Here is a 20,688-nt window from a genome sequence, read left to right as displayed (position 1 = left end):
GCACCTCTTCTTAGGCTGTGTATTGGGAATCTCTTGCCCTTTTCCACTGCTCCAGCTGAATGTCATCTTCTTATATGCAGATCTTTGCTCAGCCATCAAATGTGGGCAGAACGAAGATGGATGTGAATAACCTGGCCATGGTGATGGCCCCCAACTGCCTGCGCTGCCAGTCTGACGACCCTCGCGTTATCTTTGAGAACACGCGCAAAGAAATGTCCTTTCTTCGCATGCTGATAGTGCACCTGGACACGAGCTTCATCAAAGGGCTGGTCTGAGCCGCTGGCCCTGGGCTCCAAGGCATCGCTCTGGGGAGCCGCTGAGTGCCCAAAGTCCTCTCCTCTCCACTTAGATTTCTTTAGTTGTCCTTGCTGTTGTCACACCCTGGGTTAGCCCCTGAGCATCTCCCAGCAAATGACCTTGTGGACAAGGACTAGACACTCTTGGAAGGCTCGGGCTGTTCAGCACCAAGAGGTCCTTGGACATGCCAGGCCAGATTGAGTGGTTCCTGGCCTTCCAGCGTGTGCCAGGAGGGGCAGCCCTCCTCCTTGGAGCCGCAGGACTGGTTGCTCGTTGGAAGGGCTGTGACATCCATGAGAAGCTGCTACCTGGAGCAGCGAGACTCTTCATCTCCCTTCTGGAGTCAGAGTTGGCTTCAGGTAGGAGGACATCACTCCCGTGTTGTGGCATGAGCTGGTCCTGGGGGAGATGCTGCCTCATTGGGGATAATCCCACTGCCATGGAGCCAGCCCGGTTCACCTCTGCAGGCTCTTGGTTGGACACCTGAGGGTTGTTCCAACACCTCATGACCTGTGAAGGTGTGGGGGCGTTTGCTGAGGCAGAGGGGTTCCTTGGGCTGCCCTGGTCAGTGGAACAGTGGAAGCACATTGCAGCCCAGGGAGGGGTGTTTGAGCCTCCACTGCTGGTGGCTGGACAGGCAGACATCCCACAGCGGGGAACCAGGGCAGGCTGGGTCTGCACAGCATCCATCTCACCTTCTCCTGTAGCAGCTTGTAGTCAGCATGTGGGACCAGCCTGTGCCAAGCCAAACCAGCTCCCGCCCACACTCTGGGGGGCTGGGACAAGAGGGAGGCCCCGCACCTGACAGCAAACAGATAAACAGCCTCTTTGGTATCCTCCTAATGAGAGCCGTATCACCTGGAGTGGCCCTGAAACTCCTTAGTGCTACAGGCAGCGTGAGCTGACACCAGCCTTCCCAAAGGGCGTCTGGGACTGTGCTCAGAGCAGCTTCCACAGCTCCAGCACCTGGTACCGGATCCTTCCCAGAGCGCTCTGCTGGGAATGGAGCGCCAGCCTCACCTGCCCTCCTGGTCCAGGCAGCTCTGAAGAAGGCTGGGAAGGTCCCCGGCAGTAAGAAGAGCTCAGATGTGCCTTCCAGGCAGAGCAGCAGCATCGCCGTGTGCTCGTGAATGCTGATCCTGCCTGGAGTCCCCTGCGGCACCTTTGCTCTTCCCACCAGACTCTGGTAGGAGTGGCGGAGGAGCAGGGAAGGGGACAGAAGGGAAGAGGCAGGTCGGAGCAGCTGAGGTTGATGGAGCTTGTGTAGGGCTGGTGTCAGGCAGCAGCTCAGCATTCTCACTGTTGCCATTAAACCCCTGTGGCTTTCTGTGTGCCACCAGAAGTGAGGCACAGCAAGGACAGTGTCTTTCAGAGGCAGCGCATGGATTTCCCTGGATACTGTTGTGTGTTCCTTTGCAAGCAGCAATTTCTAATTCTGTGGCATCCTGGTGTTACTCTGCTTTTCCTTTGACGCGGTTTCCCTGCTGGAGGCAGATCTGCTGCAAAAAGCTGCGCATTGGGATTCCTCATGCGATGCTAAGCCTGCCGGTAGCATCCAAGGCTGCATTTCATTTCTGCATCCGCCTCCCGTTCACATGGGGACCTGGGATCATCCTCTCCTGATGGCAGTGGAGAGCGGGCCCTGCCAGCAGTGAGGCGTAAAGCTGATCCCTGAATCTGTACCAAAAGTTTGGGAATAAGGTGCGAGGGGCAGGGAGTGCCCTGAGCCTGCTGGCTGCCTGGGTCTCGTGATCCAGGCACGTTTGCTCGGGTGGGCTCCACAGCGGGAGCTCAGTTTGTGCCCAGTTGAACAAAGGTCGTGGTTCCTCTCCTTGTACCAGATGCTTCCGTGGTTCAGCAGGCCAGGAGATCCTGCTCCCATGTCAGGATTAGCTCTGCCAAACGTGCCCCCAAAAATGTGCCAGGATCTGTGTCACACACCCACCCCATCCCACCCCAGTGCTTCAAAGCCATTCAGTGCAGTTTGGCTTCCTGAAGCGCTGAACAACTTGTACTTCAGATGTGGGGCTACTGTCCCAGAAATGTAGAACTGGGCAGGGGTGACCGGCTCTGCCCTGTTTTCTGAAATTGGAATTGTTGAACAGGCTGGGGGTGCCGTGTCCTGCGTGTGGCTCTGCCGTGCTCTCTGGGCTGCGTGTCCCCGTGCCGGGCTTCGCCTGCAGCCGCTCACCGCGGAGCTGATCCATGTTATTCCTTGCACTTAGCTGTAGCAGTCAGTCAACCCATAGGCATTTGCTGCTATTACAAATGAATGCTTTTTGCCAGGGCTGTAAAATAGGCTAATAAATGACACTGGATATTATTTTCTTTGCCAACAGATTTGTAAATACAAATCATTAAAGCAGCCTCTTCTCTGTTATAATAATAATAATAATAAATACAATCTCCACAGTTGTCCCTTGTCTCTTTGTGAATTTCTGAAGCATGATCATGTGTGCCTGGAGGTGCAGATTTCAGCCTGGTTTCATGAATAATGTTTGGGAATTGGCATAACACAAGCACTTGGAAACGAACCCATGTGCTCTCAGGCAGCTGCTAAGGAGCAGTCAATAAAACTTGGAAGAGAACGGGTCGAAACAGAGAGAGGACAATAGTTCTTTACAGAGGATCTGGGGGACCCTTTCAGGGTCAAAAAGGGATTAGGGAAGTTTACGGGCAGCAGCTCCCCAGATGGGCAGGCAGAGGGTAAGAGAGGGATGTGCTGCTGCTGCCCCTCGCCCGGCAGCTGCGGCTGGACCACAGGAGGTGGCTACACACACGTTCCCCTGCATCATCTCTGCTGTTTATGGGGTTACAGAATGACAGAATGTGAGGGGTTGGAAGGGCCCTGGAAAGCTCATCCAGTGCAATCCCCCCATGGAGCAGGAACACCCAGATGAGGTTACACAGGAAGGTGTCCAGGCGGGTTGGAATGTCTGCACAGAAGGAGACTCCACAACCCCCCTGGGCAGCCTGGGCCAGGCTCTGCCACCCTCACCAGGAACAAGTTTCTTCTCATATTTAAGTGGAACCTCCTGTGTTCCAGTTTGCACCCATTGCCCCTTGTCCTGTCACTGGTTGTCACCCAGAAGAGCCTGGCTCCATCCTCCTGACACTCCCCCTTTAGATATCTGTAAACATGAATGAGTCACCCCTCAGTCTCCTCTTGTCCAGCTCCAGAGCCCCAGCTCCCTCAGCCTTTCCTCACACGGGAGATGCTCCACTCCATCATCTTCATGGCTCTAGTTAGACAGGCGGTTGGGCTGACTCACCTGGGACGTTCTTGTGTTCAGACTGGAGGATTCTCTGATCTTCCCTCCATCCTCTCTCCAGCCTGTGCTGGTGCTCTGGCCTGGTGCTGCTCGCACAAGTGCAGTGACGAGTTCCTGCCCTGGGTCTGGCTGGTGCTGCTGCAGCTCGAGGGGCGGCCGCTGTCCTGGCAGCTCTGGATGAGCTGGTGTGCTGCAGGCAAAGATGTTGAGGGCTGCTTGGCCACTCCAGCAGTTTAAGATCACCAGCTGGCCAAGGCACTGGGCGTTCACACCGGCCTTGCTGCAGGACAGACGGGCTGGTGGGCTGTGGCCTTTGGAGCGGGGCAAGTGGGAGCAGGAGTAAGAGCAGTAGCATCATAACTTCACACAGCCCTTTTCTAGCTGGATGTCTGCAGCCTGATGTCTAAGTGTTCCCCAGGGCTTTGCTGTGAATTGAACTGATTTTGACCAAATCGAAAAAGCCCACAAACCAAGAGCTTCAGCTCAGGCTCAGAGACTTGGCCTCGCTTCTGCAGTCACCTTGGCCTGATACTTGGATCGCTTAAAAAAACAACAGCCAGAGTCGCAGCTGGGCTCATAACGAGCCTGTGGGTTGTTCTCAGCTGCCACCAGCAGCGCAGGGACACCCTGTGCCAGTGGCTTGGGGTGCAGCACACTTGTCTTCGGCTCCCTGGGGAGAGGAGGAACCAGCAGCTTGTCCGAGACGTGCCCGCAGCTACGGAGCGATGGTGTGTCCCCAAGGGTCAGCACCCCTGTGGTGCTGGGTGCTCTTGCTGGTGCTGCTGAATGTCTGGGCAGTTCAAGTCTCCTTTTCACAGAGCCTGGCGTGAACCATTTGCTGTCTCTGCGATGGTGTCAGGGGAATTCACAGGCAAAACTGGTAAGCGCAATTCTCCCAGCTGCTGATTGCAACCCTGCCTTCAGGTGCGCTGTCCATGCTCCACCCCAGCTCCTGAAGAGCCTGGGCAGATGTTGAGGCATCCCAGGTGGATTTTGGACCTCTCTGTATGTTCAGCCTGAGATGGAGGCAGGTAAGGCTCAGCTTTGGCAAGTGCCTGGTGTTTTACAGGACATGGTCACCACAAGGCCACCCATCCTGGTAGAGAAGCTTCCTCCAGTCTCTCCTCCCCTTGCAAAGGTGAGTGGTCTCCCTCCTCCTGGCCCACCAAAGATACTCAAACCGGAGGTGCCCAGAGGTTGTGCCACCTCCCCAGAAATCCAAAGCAGTGGGAGGTCAGTTTTTAGCCTAATCCTCACGTCAGGCTCTGCACTAAATCAGCCCTGTGGGAAGATGGAGAGCAGAGGAACCAGCAAGGCTGTGCCAGGAGCCCCGCGGCACCGGGGGAGGCAGAGACAGGAGCGTCCCTGTCCTGACGCTGCCCCAGCGCGGGTTTGATGTGGCTGCTGAAAAGCGCTGGCAGATTTGGCAGAACCGGCTCACGGAGATGGCGCTGAGCTGGGCTCTGCAGGGCAGGGCTCAGGCTCCGGCACAGCCACAGGCTGTCTGTGGAACAAACAGCAACGATAAGATGGAGAAAGCTGATGTAGCTGCTGAGCGTTGCTGCTTTTAGAGCTCCTGTTGTCCGATAGCCTTTGTCAGTCACGGTTAATGGTGGAGAGAGCTGGGTGTGGGTGCAGCAGCTGGGAACCACCTCAGGTTCCTCCATCCCGTCTGTGCCAGGTCTGGTGCTTCGTTTGATCACAAGCAAAAGGGGAGATGGGGTTGGTCATGGGGGGTGTGGAGGGCGGGGGACAGAGGAGCAGGGCCCTCTCTTCTGAGGGCAGTGAGCTACTGGATTGTTTCAGCCACAGGGTGCAGCTTCACCTGCGCTTGGTGCCTGCTGGGGAAGATGAAGGTGCTGCAAACGTTCCCCAAAGGCTGAGCTGGGGTGTCCCTGTGGTGCGCGCTGCCTCCCCGCTCTCAGGGCAGGATAAACATTCGGAAGAGCACAGAACAGCCAGATCCTGTAGCCCCAGGGACCACAGAAGGAGCTAGAGAGCAGGGTCTCCATCATCTGCAGCAGACAGCCCCAAAGGGGACGAGAGAAGGCAGCCTCCCCCCAGCCCCCAGGGGAACAGTGTGCGGGTGTCCGTGTGCATTGGCGCTGAAGTGCCCGTTTGTTTCCACCCCTCGCACGCTGCTCCATGGGCGGGGCTGCCCCTGCCCTGGCCGGAGGCACAGGCTGTGCGCGGACATCCTTCCCTGCAGACCTGCAGCCGGTTTCCAGCCTCTCTGGATGCTCTGACCGACAAAGAAAGGGTGAGAAACTGTCCCGAGGTGAAACCACCCCGATGCAGCGTGCTGTCGTGAGGAAGGCGTGCTGAGTCCGTCTCCCACCCTTATGCAGGTCAGACAGACCTGCGGGACCTGCAGCAGCGCAGGGTGTGGAGAGCTGGGCACAGGAGGCTCAGCCCCGGGCCGCTGCCCGCACGGAGCTGCGGGGGCAGGGACCGCGTGCGGCCGGATCCGCGCCCGTGACCCCCCCGGCGGGCGGGACCCGCGGAGCAGCCGCGCTCGGCGGTGCCGCAGTGACCCCGCCTGGGCGGCCGGGGCTGAGGGACCTTGTGGCGGCGACAGCAGGACAGAGACACCCCCGGCCACCCGGGTGAGCTCAGGGAGCTGGGAGCGGCTCCTGCGGGGGTTGCTCCAGCCCAAGGCCGAGGCTGCCCCGCACAGCTCCGCGGAGCCTTTCGGTCAATGCAAGAGCCGTTTCCTGAGCGCGGTTCCTCTGGTGCCGCGGTGGGGCAGAAGGCTGCCCGGGTGCGGTGCTCCCGCCATGGGCCTGATGAGCTCTGCTGGGATCACCAGGAGTGGAGCTGGTGAGGGGCTGGAGCACAAGTGTGATGGGATCGGCTAAGGGACCTGGGGGTTCAGCTGGAGAACAGGAGCTGAGGGGAGACCTTCTGATCTCTGAACTGCCTGAAAGGAGCTTGGAGCCAGGGGGGTCGGGCTCTGCTCCCCAGGAACAAGCGCCAGGAGCAGAGGAAACGGCCTCAAGTTGCGCCAGGGGAGGTTGAGGTTGGAACTGGGGAACAATTTCTTCCCCAAAGGGCTGTGGGGCATTGGAACAGGCTGCCCAGGGCAGTGCTGGAGTCACCAGCCCTGGAGGGGTTTAAAAGGTGTTTAGACGAGGTTCTCCGGGACATGGGTTAGCGCCAGAGTTAGGTTATGGTTGAACTCAATGATGCCGAAGGTCTCTTCCAACCAAACTGATTCTATGATTCTACATGTGGAGGTGGCCACAAGCTCTGCTCTCTGTCAGGCGAGTGCAGCCCAGCAGAGCAGCCGCCTGCGCTCGGGGCACAGCTGCAGTGACAGCCCTGAAGGGACAGAGCTGGAGGACACCAGGCTGGGAGCTTCTTCCCTCATCCTCAGGAGTGGCACGGGATCGTGGACCCGCGCCCTTGGTCACAGCCATTCCTGTGCTGATCTGAACCCTGACCCCAACCCATGGACTGGCCTTCCCCCTTGACCTCCCACCTGCCACATCACTGTGGGACTTGCCTCTCATCTGGTTGCTGTCACTGCTCTGCTCCCGTTCCCCGTGATGGGTGGGCAGTGCCCCGCCTGTCCCGCTGCCAGCTCGGCTCTGTCTCACCTGTCCCGCACAGTGTCCCGCTCCTGCTGGACACTGCCCGTGCTGAGCACAAACAAAGCAGGTGAGACCAGAACCACTTTCCAGAGCGGGCAGATAGACCCCACTCGGGCTGCAGAGCTTAATTTGTCCACAGGTGTTATCTATCGGCTTCCTTGATGTGCGGGGAAATGCTGGATCCCAGATGATCCAGCGGAGCCGAGCAGAAACTCTGGGAGTGAGGTGGGATCTGGGACATGGCGAACAGGCAGGGGCAGCCCTGGGGTTTGTGGTGCTGCTCCCTGCGAAGGGCTCTGTTCCGCAGGCAGCAAAGCCACGTGTGTCTGGCACCCAGGGTATCCGATAACATCAACCACGGCCGCCAACAGCGGGTGCTGAAGCTGGAGCCCTGGACAAGCACAAGGCGGAACAGATCACAACTTGGCACACTCAGAGCCCTGTGCTGCCAGCAGCCGGGTGCTCTTGGCGAGAACAGCTGAACCAGGCGTTATTTCCCACATCTTGAAACCCGCAGGATCTAGAAAGACCCATTTCTGTGGAGAAGGAAGTGGTTTCTGACACGTGCCCTCTCATGGCAGATGCACTAAGATGGTGGGTTTCTTAAATGGCAAAAACTCCTGAATGAAATATAGTGCACTCAAAAAACCACCCAATATACAAACACTATGCTAATGCTTTGGTGAAAAAAGAAAATCTATTTCCCTCAAAACTTTGGAGTTATTTTTTTTAGCTGCTTTCTATTTTAATTCTTTCTGCATTTTTTTTTCTCTTGCTTCTAGAAACCTGCAACATTAAAACCCCATGTGAGATTTCCAGGTTAAAAAACAAATCCAAACTGATAACTACATTTTCTGCCACACTTTTTTCCTGTGGTGGTGTTTTTGGCAAGCCGCTCTGCCGCCGCAGGTTCCCAGCACACAGCTCACAGCCTCTGCTGCAGAATCATGCACAATCATGGGGATGGAGATCGCAGCTTGAAACCATCCCTGTGCCCTCCGGTCCTCTGCCCTGACCCCACACACCTTGGCCACAGCAGCGACTCCTCCAACCCCAGAACCGGGCAGGCAATGCTCATGCACTTGTCTGTGGCCTCTGAGCGGAAAACGATGGATTATCCCAGGAAAACTGCCTGAACCACAAGAGTTTCTCCACCCACTGTGACAAACGCTGTCATATTGTGCATTGAGAACTTCAGCCTGCAAAGATTTTTTGTTTTTCTGTGTCAGTGCGGTTTTAGATTTAACAGAATCCCAGAGTGTCAGGGATTGGAAGGGCCCTGGAAAGCTCATCCAGTGCAATCCCCCCATGGAGCAGGAACACCCAGATGAGGTTACACAGGAAGGTGTCCAGGCGGGTTGGAATGTCTGCACAGAAGGAGACTCCACAACCCGCCTGGGCAGCCTGGGCCAGGCTCTGCCACCCTCACCGGGAACAAGTTTCTTCTCAAATTCAATTGGAACCTCCTGTGTTCCAGTTTGTACCCATTGCCCCTTGTCCTGTCACTGGTTGTCACCAGAAGAGCCTGGCTCCATCCTCCTGACACTCCCCCTTTCCATCTTGATCCCCATGAATGAGTCCCCCCTCAGGCTCCTCTTGTCCAGCTCCAGAGCCCCAGCTCCCTCAGCCTTTCCTCACACGGGAGATGCTCCACTCCCTTCAGCATCTTGGTGGCTGCGCTGGACTCTCTCCAGCAGTTCCCTGTCCTGCTGGAACTGAGGGGCCACAACTGGACACAATATTCCAGGTGTGGTCTCCCCAGGGCAGAGCAGAGGGGCAGGAGAACCTCTCTGACCTACTGACCACCCCCTTCTAACCCACCCCAGGCATAAAATTTTTAAAAAGAGAAGAATGGAAGGTGTGTCCCTGTGCAGTTCTGTACCGCAGCAGACTCCGCAGCTCCCGGCGGGGGCGCTGACCCTCCCGCGGGCACGGGCCCCACCGGGGGCGCTGTGCCCGGGCCGGGGACACAGCAGCGGGTCGCGGGGACGCTGCCGGGGGGCGGGAGGCGGCGCAGGGCCCGGTCAGCCGGTCTGTGCTGGACGAGTGTCTAGCGGCCTTTTCTCCGTCTGTATTTCAGCGTACACGGACCCCGCCACCGCGGAGCGCCCCACGCTAATGCACGTTGCCCCGCTCGGGGCGGCCGGACCCTCCGCCCGCAGGACCGACCCCCCACGGGCGGCTTTCCCTGCGCGCTGCGCTGCGGTCCCGCTGCCGCTGGGGCCCGGCGGGAGGGGCGCGGGGGCCGCGGTGCGAGGCGGCGGCGCCCGGCGGGGTCCGTGGGTACCGCGGGGATCCCGCCCGGCCGCAGGGTGGTGCCGCCCGCCCCGCCCCGCCACGCGCCTCCAGCGCTCGCGGCCGCCGCAGCCACGCGGAGAGAGCGCGCCCCAGCGGTCGCGAGTGGGCGGGCCCGGAGCGCCCCGCCCCTCCGCCGGGGCCCCGCCCCCTCCGTGACTGCGCCGCAGCGTGGCGGCCATTTTGTGTCGCTGCGCGGTCGGTGGCGCTGGGCTCGGCGCGGAGCGGGGCCCGGGGCGCGTCGGCTCCGTTCTAACCCTTTTTCCCGTACAGATCCCTCGGTAAGAGCGCGGCGGCGCCCGGGCGGGCCGGGCCGCCTGCCCTGCTCCGCGCTGCGGGCCCGTGGGGAGGCGAGGCGGGGAGGCCGGGGGAGGGAGGCCGGGCGCGGCGCGGCTGCCGCGCGTCCCCGCGCACAAAGGGCCGGGCCGGGCGGCGCCTCCCGCGCTGAGGCCCCGGGGCGCCGAGCGGGGCCGCTGCCGCTTCGCCGCGGCCTGGCCCGCTGAGGCCGGGGGGCTCGGGCCGGCCCTCGCCCGCTGCCTCCTTCCCTCCCTCCCTCCCTCGCTCCCTCCCTCGCTCCCGCCGCGCCTCCCCCGCGCCCGGCGGCCCGCGGAGCTGCGCGGGCAGGTGAGTCTGTGCGGGCCGAGCGCAGGCGCCGAGGGCCCGGCGGCGGCCGAGTGACCTTGCGGCGGGGCCGGAGCCCGAGGCGGGGCCGGCCCGCGGGGGCTGTGCCGGCGGCGGCGGGCGCGGGCGGCGCCGCGTTGGTGCGGGGGTCGCGCAGCCCGGGCGCGGCGGGAGTTGCGGTCCCGGCGGCGGCTCCTCGGCCCTTGGGCGCGGGAGGACGCGGCGCGGGGCCGGTCCCGGCGGGGCCCGTCCCGGGAGCTCGGCGGGGCGGCGGCGGCTCCTCCCGGGGCCCCGGGGGCCGGAGCGAGGAGGGACCGGGCGTGGGGCAGGTCCCTGGTGCCCGCAGGGTGTGCCCGGCCCGGGCCCGTGGGCGGCACCGTCAGCCAGAGGCCTCTGTCCGTTCTGGGTCCGGTGAAGCCTGGAGCACGTGTCCGTGCTGCTGCATTTTGTTGCTTCAGAATGGAACATAGATAACGATGCATCCTTGCACTAACCCAAAACCTGTTTCATGTCATAACTGTTTAATAGATTTAATTGGGAGGCTCATAACAGGCCTGAGTTCAGATATGGCTTATTACCCCTGAAATGGATTATTGTGCCGGTTGCCTTGGCATGGAGGAGGTGCAAACTGTAGCCAGAGCAGGGCTTGGTTGATCAAAGCAGGTTGTCAGTACACTTTTGGGAAACAGTTATATCTCTTCTACTTAGTGAAAGTCATAATGGTGCCAGAGATGTTCCTGCCATCCCAGGCCATTGTTTCTAGCCTCACTCTTGAAAATAGATCAGGAGGGATACGTGGAGGCTGATTAATCCAGCCTGGATGCAAGAGATGCCTTCGTTCTGGGTACAGAATTTGGTATTTTGGTAATTTTTTTGTGACTTTTAAAATTGTTCTGGAATTGAAGGTGGCTTGATGAATACTCACTTGACCTGAGTCAGTTTGTGCAAGATCTCAGTTTATATTCTTGCTGATAACTTTGTTCATGTCTCCTGAATGGAAATAAATTTTACTTGAGCAGTCTGAGAGTAAAACCTGCTTGCCTGTAATCCAGAATAATTAATTAAGGTCAAGTTGGGAATGAGGCTAGAATAGTAATTGGTTATAACAACGCTGCCTTGACTTAAGTGTAAGAAGCATGTAATTAATTCTTACCTTTAATTGGATAAGTTCTCTGAAGCGCTTTCTGTTGCTCTTGTAGATCCTGGATAAACTAGGCGTTGATATTGACCTAAATTCTCCCCCTTGCTCAGGGAAGGGGCTGCAGTCCCTCTCTAGTTGTAGGGGTTGATAAACTCTCTGTAGCGGCACGTTTGTGTAACTGCGCTTCTGGCTGTTGTGTGCGGCTGTTGTTTGTCGGGGCCGCGCTGCCGCTTGTCTCCGGGTCGCTGCCCGTGTGGCTCTGTCCTGCGCACATGGGAGCTCTTGGGCAACAGTGTGAGAGCTGAGCTGAAGAACCTACACGGGGGGGATTTATTGCTCAGCCCCGCACATGATTGTCACCAGTACTTAAACTGCGTTCTTGATGGTTGCCTAATTGCGTGGGTGTAGTGTTAGAAAAGTTGCCTATACTTTGGGCTTTATGTTGCATCATATTGAGAAGCCTTGTGAAGTGCTTGCGGTAGTTTATTCAGGAGTTGAACAAGTCTACTCCTTTCTTTTTTTGCTTCAACTTATTCCTGATTTTCATACTTCTGTTCCTTGCTTGCTTACAGGTTTAATTTGGCTTCTTGTGCTTCCTGTAGGAAAATACTTTTTTCAGGTAAGAAATAGTGAGTTGTAGCTCTCGGTTTGTCCTTGCTGTCAAAATGCCAATAGCTTCATGGTCCATATATTTCAAACACCCTTTGGGAACTGATGGCTTTTCATGTATTTTTGGTGGATGCAAGCACCAGACTCAAGTGATTGTGTGTGTGGGTGTATAATGTGTCCATGCTGACTGATTGCAGATGTGTGGCAGAAAATAATGCATATTGGAGTGTAGTTACTTCTGTTTGAGGCTTGTTAGTTTGTTGACGTGCCTTCGTGTGGTTTTAGTGGGCTTGAGAACTTTCAACCAGCCTTGTTTCTGTATAGCCACCTGCACTCTGCCTTTTTTAAGAACTGAATTTCAGGTAGGTTTATGAAGTTGTTTAAAAAGAGAGATAACTGTCTCCATCGGTGTGTTTAGCTCGGTAGCCTGTATTAAAAGAAAGGGGGGAAGCACTACTGGATATTGTGGGGTTTTTTTTCAGTACCGAGGTTCACACCAAAGAGCTTTCCTGATCTTGTTACAGATGTTAAAATGTTAGTTTTGAAATGGACCTCTTGCTCTGCTACTTATACTCAGTACTTCTTTCCCAAGGAACCAGAGAATATCCTCTTGTTCCACAGGGTTTGACAGGAGACTGTCTGGAACACCCCTAGTGCTGCAGGTGTGGAACAGAGCATCCTTAGTCTAGAGCCGTGCATCAGTGGCACAGTCGGACAGTGCCATTGTCAGGCTTTGGAGTTTCAGTTAGGCTTAAAGCTTAAAGGCTTCTGTTAGAGTTGCAGAGGTTGCAGGTATACTGGACTTTAATTGCTTCGTTACCATAGTGCAAGTTTCTAATGTTGTTTTTTGTTATGTGGTCCCCTGTATTTATATCGGTCCTTTGCTTAGATTGCAGCTCTGTCTTACCAGTACTGCTGTCATCAGTCTTGCAAAAAGATGCTCTGATTTTGTTGTTGTTTTTCCTGCTGTCCTTTCATCTCTGAACCGGGGGATGAGTCTATAAGCAGTCTTCAAGTGCACCCCTTTCCTTCTTTGTAATAAAATGGAGAGCTGCATCCTTCTTACAGTGTGGCACATAGAGAGATGATTTATCTGTTTCATGCATTATCTTAAATGAAGACATAATTTTTCATCAAAGTGCATGACAGTGTAATTTACAAGACTTGCCTTTATTCGACTTGTGAAATTACCCTCTTCTTTATCAATAAGTAGGGTAGATTTGGTCCTATCAGGAAGCAACTGAATAGTGAAACTGAGAATGCCATGTCTGAGTGTCAGAACCCTATATATACACTGACTGGTTGGAAACAGTGCCCTGTGGGATTTTCAGTGGCTGATATTGCAGGTGCTGTAAATTATCTGTGAAAAATATTTCTCAAATGTTTTTAATGGATGTTTTTACAGGTAGACATCTTCTCAGAGTCGGAAGCCAGAAGTCCGGTTACTGCTGCAGGTACTGTTACCAGATCATTTTTGTGCTTTCCTACTGGCTCCTTCAATTTCTGGGCATAATCTCTGATAGCTAAAATACATGTTGATGCTCACAGATAAGAGGAATCTTAGGTTCAGCAATCTGCTGGAAGTGTATAGTGTGCTGCTGGAATACCCAGAGCAACCTCAAAGCAGGACATCTGGACAAAACTGAGGAATTCATTGGTCAGCTTACTTACCAGCACAGAGCCTTAGGTATTATTTCTGTCTGAAATGTGGACTTCTACAGAATACCAAGGTATTGCTTTTAGAAGGGATGTAGGCGGTAATACTTCAGAGCCATGTAGTAAGTGTTTGGACTGACCTCAAATCATTGGTGTAGAGTGCAGAATGGTATTAGGCTCAGTACTAGGCGCTGCAGCTGAGCAGGCAGTGTGTAGGCAAATGGAAGGTATGTTCTTGTGCCCTGCCCATTGCTTATAATTATATTCTTTTAAGAAGAAACCTGTTCCCTTTGCAAAATCATGAATATGTCTCATGAGTTTTGAGCCCACGTGTGGCTCCTTCCCTCGCCTGTCGTGCAGGGCTCTGACAGTGAGTGCCTTGGCCAGGGTTGTTCCATAGGCTCAGCCTTAGGTGGCTGCAGCACCACCCTAAACCAAATAATTAAATGTAGTCTCACTGTGAGCAAGTTTGTCTGAGGAGTTTTGCCTGGTTTTTGTTGGTTTTGCTTCTGAGGGATTATAGAATGGCCATAAGAATTGGTCTAGTTTTTCAGTTTTCCCTGATGTCATTTTTATTTGACAAAGGCCCTGTGAGCCTGGGGTGTACCATTAATCAGGGCAAAAGTGTCATTTTGAGGATGGTTACACTTGGTGCTTTCAGCATCATGAAGTAGTTTTATACAGCATTGTGGTGCTCAGTCTGCGGGCTGAATTAGGGTGCTCAGAACAATTCCAGTGGCTATAGCTTTTGTGGCTCCCGCAGTCTGGAGAGTCCGTGCATGTATTGCCATCAGTTAGGTTTGTGGATGAAGAAGCTGTTCTGGAGAAAGTCTTCTAGTTTATTTCCCATATGACCGAAGGGCGGATCTCTCTGCCATGCGGTGAGGTCGTTTCTCCAGCTGAGTGTGTCTTGGGGAACAGGAGACGATGGCATTTGGGCGTCTAGGCTGGTGTTTGTTCACGTGGCTGGACATGCACGGATTGATGTGGTAAACTCTGATTTAGAGATTGTGCTTCCATAAGAAACGGCGCAGCTTGCCTGAGCTGTCTGCAGTTCTTAGTGGTTAAATATTTCAGTTCTTAATTTCCTTGAGAGAATTCTTGCTGTCTCATATATTCATTTGCACCTTAAAATGTCATTTGCTCTAAATTCATTATTTCTTGACTGAAAAGATCTAGAACCATAGAGGTATTTGGAGTCTTAAGTTGCTCAGAGCCTTTTCAATGAAATAAGTGTTTCACATGATTTTTTTCTACTGATTTGTTAGGCTGCTTTTTTGTGGCAGTTGTAATTATTTTTAAATGCAAGAAGGTTTCTTTTTTTGTCTCTCTGAACAGTTTAAAATGTTTTTAAGCATCAGAAAGCATCGGTCTTACCATGATATTTGAAACCCCATGCTTGTTAAATAAGAGTGTATCTGTAATTTGAGCTTGTTGAAGGCTTTTGTCTGACTTAGGGCTTTAGTTGGCTTTTAAAAAGAACCCGTCCTGAAAGATGACTTCACAGAATCCCAGAATGTCAGGGGTTGAAGGGCCCTGGAAAGCTCATCCAGTGCAATCCCCCCATGGAGCAGGAACACCCAGATGAGGTTACACAGGAAGGTGTCCAGGCGGGTTGGAATGTCTGCACAGAAGGAGACTCCACAACCTCCCTGGGCAGCCTGGGCCAGGCTCTGCCACCCTCACCGGGAACAAGTTTCTTCTCAAATTTAAGTGGAACCTCCTGTGTTCCAGTTTGCACCCATTGCCTCTTGTCCTGTCACTGGTTGTCACCAAGAAGAGCCTGGCTCCATCCTCCTGACACTCCCCCTTTCCATATTGATCCCCATGAATGAGTCCCCCCTCAGTCTCCTCTTGTCCAGCTCCAGAGCCCCAGCTCCCTCAGCCTTTCCTCACACGGGAGATGCTCCACTCCCTTCAGCATCTTGGTGGCTGCGCTGGACTCTCTGCAGCAGTTCCCTGTCCTGCTGGAACTGAGGGGCCACAGCTGGACACTCACCCTTGCTGAAGTTTGTGAACAACCATGGTGTTGCAGCAGGAATCCACCCCTGTGAGCAGGAATGGTTTGTTACCTCAGGAGCAATGGCTTCAGTTGTGTGAATTGCAATCTGCTGAAATTGTTTGCAAAAGAATGTTGATGTATTTCCAAACCTGAACACTCAGGCATTTTGACCCTTTGATTCAGATTTGGTTTTGTTTATGGGTTGCCTTTCATACTTGGTATTTCAGAAATGAAGCTCTCTCAGTACAATACTGTTTGGGTGCTAGGAGAATAATTGCTGCAGTGATATTTGTAAGGGTTTCTCAGTAGTAGTTCTTATTAAACACCTGGGAGGAAAAGAGAATGCTAGATTTGGGCTAGATTGGTTGCATTTAAGCATCACTGAATATTTTAGCTTACACTTGCTTCAAAGTTTTATTTGCCTACTAGTGATTAGATAGAAAAGTGGGGAGAGTGGTTAATTTCTGCAACAAGGCAAATAAGATAAAGGAGGGGAGAACAGCCAACAGTGGGAACTCTTGTTTGCATATTTAGCATTTCCTTGGAAAATATGAAGAACTCATTCTGATCATCTCTGCTGGATCTTGAGCCTGTCATTTCACCTAGAATCTCGCATTCTCAGTGTCCAAGGTAAAACCGAGTGCAGGCTGTTATTTCCTTTAAGTGACACTTGGTCCATATGGTGGATTTAACACGTCTGTGATCTGTTCTTCAAAAGTCTGCAGACAGTACCTTGAATTTTTATTTAGTTACACTATCTGCTCGCTTAGTTAATGGGGTTATTCTGAAGTATCTAGTGCAGCGAAGTAGGAGTAATGTTAAAGTTACTGGTGGCTTCTGTTTGGCAAAGAATAACTAAATCAGGGGTGTCAAACTCATTTTCAGTGGGGGCCACCTCAGCCTCGTGTTTGCCTTCAAAGGGCTGTATAAATGATGGAGACATCCGATGTGGCTGTGCAGAGAGAGTGTCTATAAGGATCTCTTAAGTTTATAATCTGGATCACAGCAGCCTGCTGACCCTCTGTAGTGAAAGCTTTCATATTAAATTGATGTTCTAGAGGCATTATTTTATGATTGGGATATCATTGGCTGTAGAGAGAATATTTTATTGAACTCTAAATTACTTTAGGCTCAGAATTCACGTGACTTATGTTTTTCCTTCCCTGTAGTTGTACAACAGTGTTTGGAATGTTTGCAGCCATATAAGCAAAGAGTTTCTTCTTGGTGAGTATAAGCATGGATGCTTGCTTTTGTGAATTGTAGCTCTTCTTTAAGCTTTTGCAATTTTGCTTTAAAACTCAGGATTTTCTTAGTTCTTGTAGAGTTATGGTGGATAATATTTCTCTACATTAAATCCTTGTATTCTTAAAGACAGCACATTTTCAGTTAGAGGAACAAATGGCACTTTCATTGAAATAGATATTCTTGGAAGTGATTTTATTTAGCAAAAAGCTGCTTTATTTCATATAACTTAAGCTGTTTTCCCAAATCTTCCTGCTTATTCAGTGTTTAAGAGAGTTTGTGTTTTACCTTTAGTGTGTTACAGGGAGAAAGAGAGGAAACCAGGACAGCTGAATGAGAGATGATCAAATGATTGAAAATAACTCTTTTCAGTAATCAGTATTTATTTCTTTAATTGCACTTGGTAATTCAAATAGGTTTTATTATGGAAAAATATTTGTTTCTGTTCGGCTGAATTGCCCACGTTCATAATTCCTGCTTCCATGTTGCTCTGTCCCAGTCTGACCACCAGTTTGAACTGACAGTGCGGTTACATGGGGTGTTGCTGAGGGAATGAAAATGACGTTGCAGATGTCCTGTAGTGTTAGGGAGAGCGTGAGGATCTTGGTCTGGGGGGGTCACTTAATTTGCTGACACCTTTTCACTTCTGCCACCAAGCACTTTGGGTCTTGGTTTCTGCCTGGAGAGGAGAGCAAATGGTGATTTTTACTGGTGTTGGTTTTATTAGTCTACTTGTATAAACTAGAGGAAAAGTCTGAAAATACTGAGTCCTACACTTTGAGGGGATGTTTCAGTGTTGAGGAATGGGCTGTACATTATTCTTGTTATAGAAATTTTAAGTATCGGTTCAGGATGCAATTTTAGTGCTGTGTTGCTCAGTTTGCCTGTTCCCTGATTGAATCAGGGAAACTTTTAAAGCAAGAAGTGAGTGCTGTTAAGGTCTAGTTGAGTATCCTACATGGTGCAAAACAAGAACTGCATGAAGTCCAGTGTTGTGTTTCAGATGTCTTTTGGATAGAAAAAGGGAGGTGATTTAGTATTTGGAATTTGTTGCAGTGTCTATTGTTATTCATGTCCAGTTCAAATCCTTCCTGTTTCTGCTTTTGTTGCATTAAAAACAAACAAAACAACTGAACTGAAGAGCAGTGGCATTGTGTGTTGGAATCCCAGTGCCAAGGACATCTTCTGAATCTTATGACTCCGTCCTAAAACTTGCTCATCTTGCTATGAAATGGAATGCATGACCAGCACATGAGGGAGGAGCTAGGGATCTTTAGATAAACAGTACAGAAGCTGTTTCTTGTTTAGTATTTGAACGAGCATGGGGTTTTATTTCTGGTTTTGTACGTAGGGCAGGATACAGTGAGGCACATTTCATGGTAGCAGTGCTGCTGCAGGCAAAACCTGGCAGGCAGACTTGCTGTTGTCTGCAGGCAACAAAAGTCTGTTGTAGCCAGCTTCCCAAGTTGACACCAAAACAGTAATTAAAAGTGATGTTTAAATGTTTGTGAGACTTGTACTTAGAAACCTTACAGCATCTTATGAAGGCTCTAATATAAAGGGTGTCTGTCAATCCTGTTTTGCAGTCTGACGCAGCCGTTGCCTTTTCTCGTCTGCAGGTGTGTGCTTTCAGCACAGCATGGCTGTGGTCATCCACTTGCGAGGTCTTCCAGGTGTGGTGGGGACCATGGACTTCTCGGGATTGACCATCCCCGCTGGGGGCGTGCATGTTGTAGGGGGTGAGCTGGGTGAGGCTTTCATCCTTTTATCACCTGTGAAGATGTGAGGCTTGGTATCATGTATGCAGATGGTATAAATAAAAGGTCAAAACTACAGCAGAGCAATAAAAACCTTATGTGCAAAATGTGATTGGACTTAGTCCCGGGCAGGATAAAAGTGGGCACAGAGATACGTGGGCAGGTTTGGAACACTGTCTGGTGCTGGGGTGAAATGGCAGAGTCAGTTAAGGCTTTATGGAATTGACTACAAACCTGTTTTAGTGTATATATATATATATATATATATATATATATATACATATATATATATATATATATATATATATACATATATATATATATATATCTCGAGAGAGAGAGGGAGAGACCACTACGCATGAAGAAAACAAAACAAGCGTTTGTCTTGTTGCTTGTCTAGGAACTCCATTTCAGATCTTGGGGCAGCCCTCAGTATCCCAGTTCGGTTAGAGCTGTGCTGCATCTCCAGGGGACACAGGATGATCTCTTGCTTTTCCTCCCTGCCTGTGTTGTTTGTTAATCCACTCCCCGTCCTGCCCGCTCACCACTGATGCAGAATGCCTTATAGGAACAGGGCAGCAAGCTTACCATCCAGAATAAAACTTCATACTACTTTGCATTGAAAATTTGTATTTATGCAGACTATCAAAGTTCACCATGCTCCTTTGTCGAGCTAGAGAACTATGCTTTTCATGGAGTTCCTGGTTTTTTTCCCTCCATTTTGCTCCGATTGGGGGAGGGAAGTTTCTGGGTTTGGCACAGATACACTGGAGGATGAAGGAGATAAGAGGCTGAATTGTGGGAGTGAATTGCATTTCTTCTGAGCTGCTTATGAGGTACTGAATCGAGACAGTGCTAAGTTGGAGGTGGTACTGATTTAAAAGCAGGCCTTTTGGTGTGATAATATGTAAGGAACAGTTTAATCATACTTACCAGTGATTTGGAAAGAGTGTTAGGAAAGGTAGGTATTGAAAAAGGCTGCAGTGACTCTGCAGTTCCCAGAGAGAAAACAACAGAGGTTGTTATTAGTGAAAGCTTGTCATAACTGCTTGGTTTTCCTCTATATGAACACATTTCTCCAGTTTCCAGAGGAGCCCTGTTCTGTTGGAATTAGTGATGTGGCAGGTTTGGGGCTCGGCACTGAGAGAGCTTAAAACTGAAGAGAATAAGAATAGCTCCAAATGCAGGTGTACAGGAGCTGCAGTGTCAGCAAAGCGTTGCCCTCATGGAAATGTGCCTTCCTGCTGGGTACCTCTAAGTACCTGAATAGTCTTTACAAGCTAAATTACCTCATGGGGAAGAAAAGGCTCTCCGTTTTAAACAACAGAAATGTGTACCTTGGGTGATGTAGATTTGGAAATGTTTTCTGTTGGGAGTAGTGACTTGTGTAAATCCTGGAGTGTTTGTTCCTGAAACAGGTCTAATCCTCATAGCAGAATAACAAGTTTGGAGAAAAGCTGTACAGCTTTGGGGGTTGGCCTCATAACCACCCCTTGTTCGAATTGTGGTCTTGAGCCCTTGAGAAAAGTGGATTCTCAGAGTAAGCAGAGTGAAAAGCCTGCTCATGCCTTGGTTTAGGGACCAAGTTGGTATGAATTAATTTTCTACTGAAGAACATTTTAGAAGAGATATTCTGGTGAAGTGTTTTTATTTCCAAGTCATAGCTATGACTTTGGTTGGTCTGTGGTTGTGTGTTAACAATCGGTTTTGGTGTAGGTCAGGTTTTTAAGTAGCCCTTGCAGGAGAGAACAGAGGCTGACACAGGAAATCTTGAAGCAGCAGCAGCCAAGCCCCTGTGTTCAGTGCTTCCCCTCTGAGAAATGAAGTTCTCCGCGTGGTCCAGGTTCATGCTGGTGAAGTGTGGGTGAGTTCTGCTGGTGACTTTGGCTGTGTTTGAAGAGCTCTGTGATGGATTCCAGGGAAGGTCCTATCATGTGATTTCATTTTTGCTCTAGGGCTGTATGTTTCAGGGTAAATTTTTGAGGTCTCTCAGTACTTTATCTCATGTAATGTTCCCCCAAGTATGGATCCACTTGAAGAAACTGTTTGTGAAAGTGGCTGCAAGTGCGGAGGGCAGCCAGCTTGGCCAGGCACGCGGAGCGCAGGGGCTGCTGTGTCGCGCTGAATCCAGTGTGGGATGTGAGAGAGAACCCAGAGCAACTCTGGTGTCGGAACTTGGGAGGGCAGAGGATGGAGTCTCTGG

At 51.8% G+C, this 20,688-nt stretch overlaps 2 protein-coding genes across 27 annotated transcripts in view; both read left to right on the top strand.

The window, feature by feature from the left end:
- LOC102087491 (rho GTPase-activating protein 39) overlaps positions 1 to 2,712 on the top strand; it is a 54,628-nt gene extending 51,916 nt beyond the window's left edge. For both annotated transcript variants that reach the window (XM_065032656.1, XM_065032657.1), the window contains exon 10: positions 81 to 2,712. In XM_065032656.1, the coding sequence (XP_064888728.1) occupies positions 81 to 275 (195 nt within the window). In that variant the 3' untranslated portion in view covers positions 276 to 2,712. The remainder of the gene's footprint in view (positions 1 to 80) is intronic.
- A 6,888-nt stretch (positions 2,713 to 9,600) lies between these two features.
- PHF20 (PHD finger protein 20) overlaps positions 9,601 to 20,688 on the top strand; it is a 74,273-nt gene continuing 63,185 nt past the window's right edge. For 8 of the 25 annotated variants that reach the window (XM_065032639.1, XM_065032635.1, XM_065032640.1 and 5 more), the window contains exons 1-4: positions 9,601 to 9,738; positions 11,792 to 11,838; positions 13,234 to 13,282; positions 16,656 to 16,710. The gene's annotated coding sequence lies outside the window, so the exon portion shown is untranslated. Of the gene's footprint in view, positions 9,739 to 11,791; positions 11,839 to 13,233; positions 13,283 to 16,020; positions 16,117 to 16,655; positions 16,711 to 18,347; positions 18,477 to 20,688 lie in introns of all 25 variants that reach the window. The other 17 variants (XM_065032634.1, XM_065032629.1, XM_065032628.1 and 14 more) reach the window with 7 other exon arrangements.

The sequence above is a fragment of the Columba livia genome, chromosome 16, assembly GCF_036013475.1.
Source record: "Columba livia isolate bColLiv1 breed racing homer chromosome 16, bColLiv1.pat.W.v2, whole genome shotgun sequence".
Taxonomy (NCBI): domain Eukaryota; kingdom Metazoa; phylum Chordata; class Aves; order Columbiformes; family Columbidae; genus Columba; species Columba livia.
The sequence above is the reverse complement of the archived record's forward strand: the minus strand, read 5'-3'. Positions and strand labels throughout refer to the sequence as shown.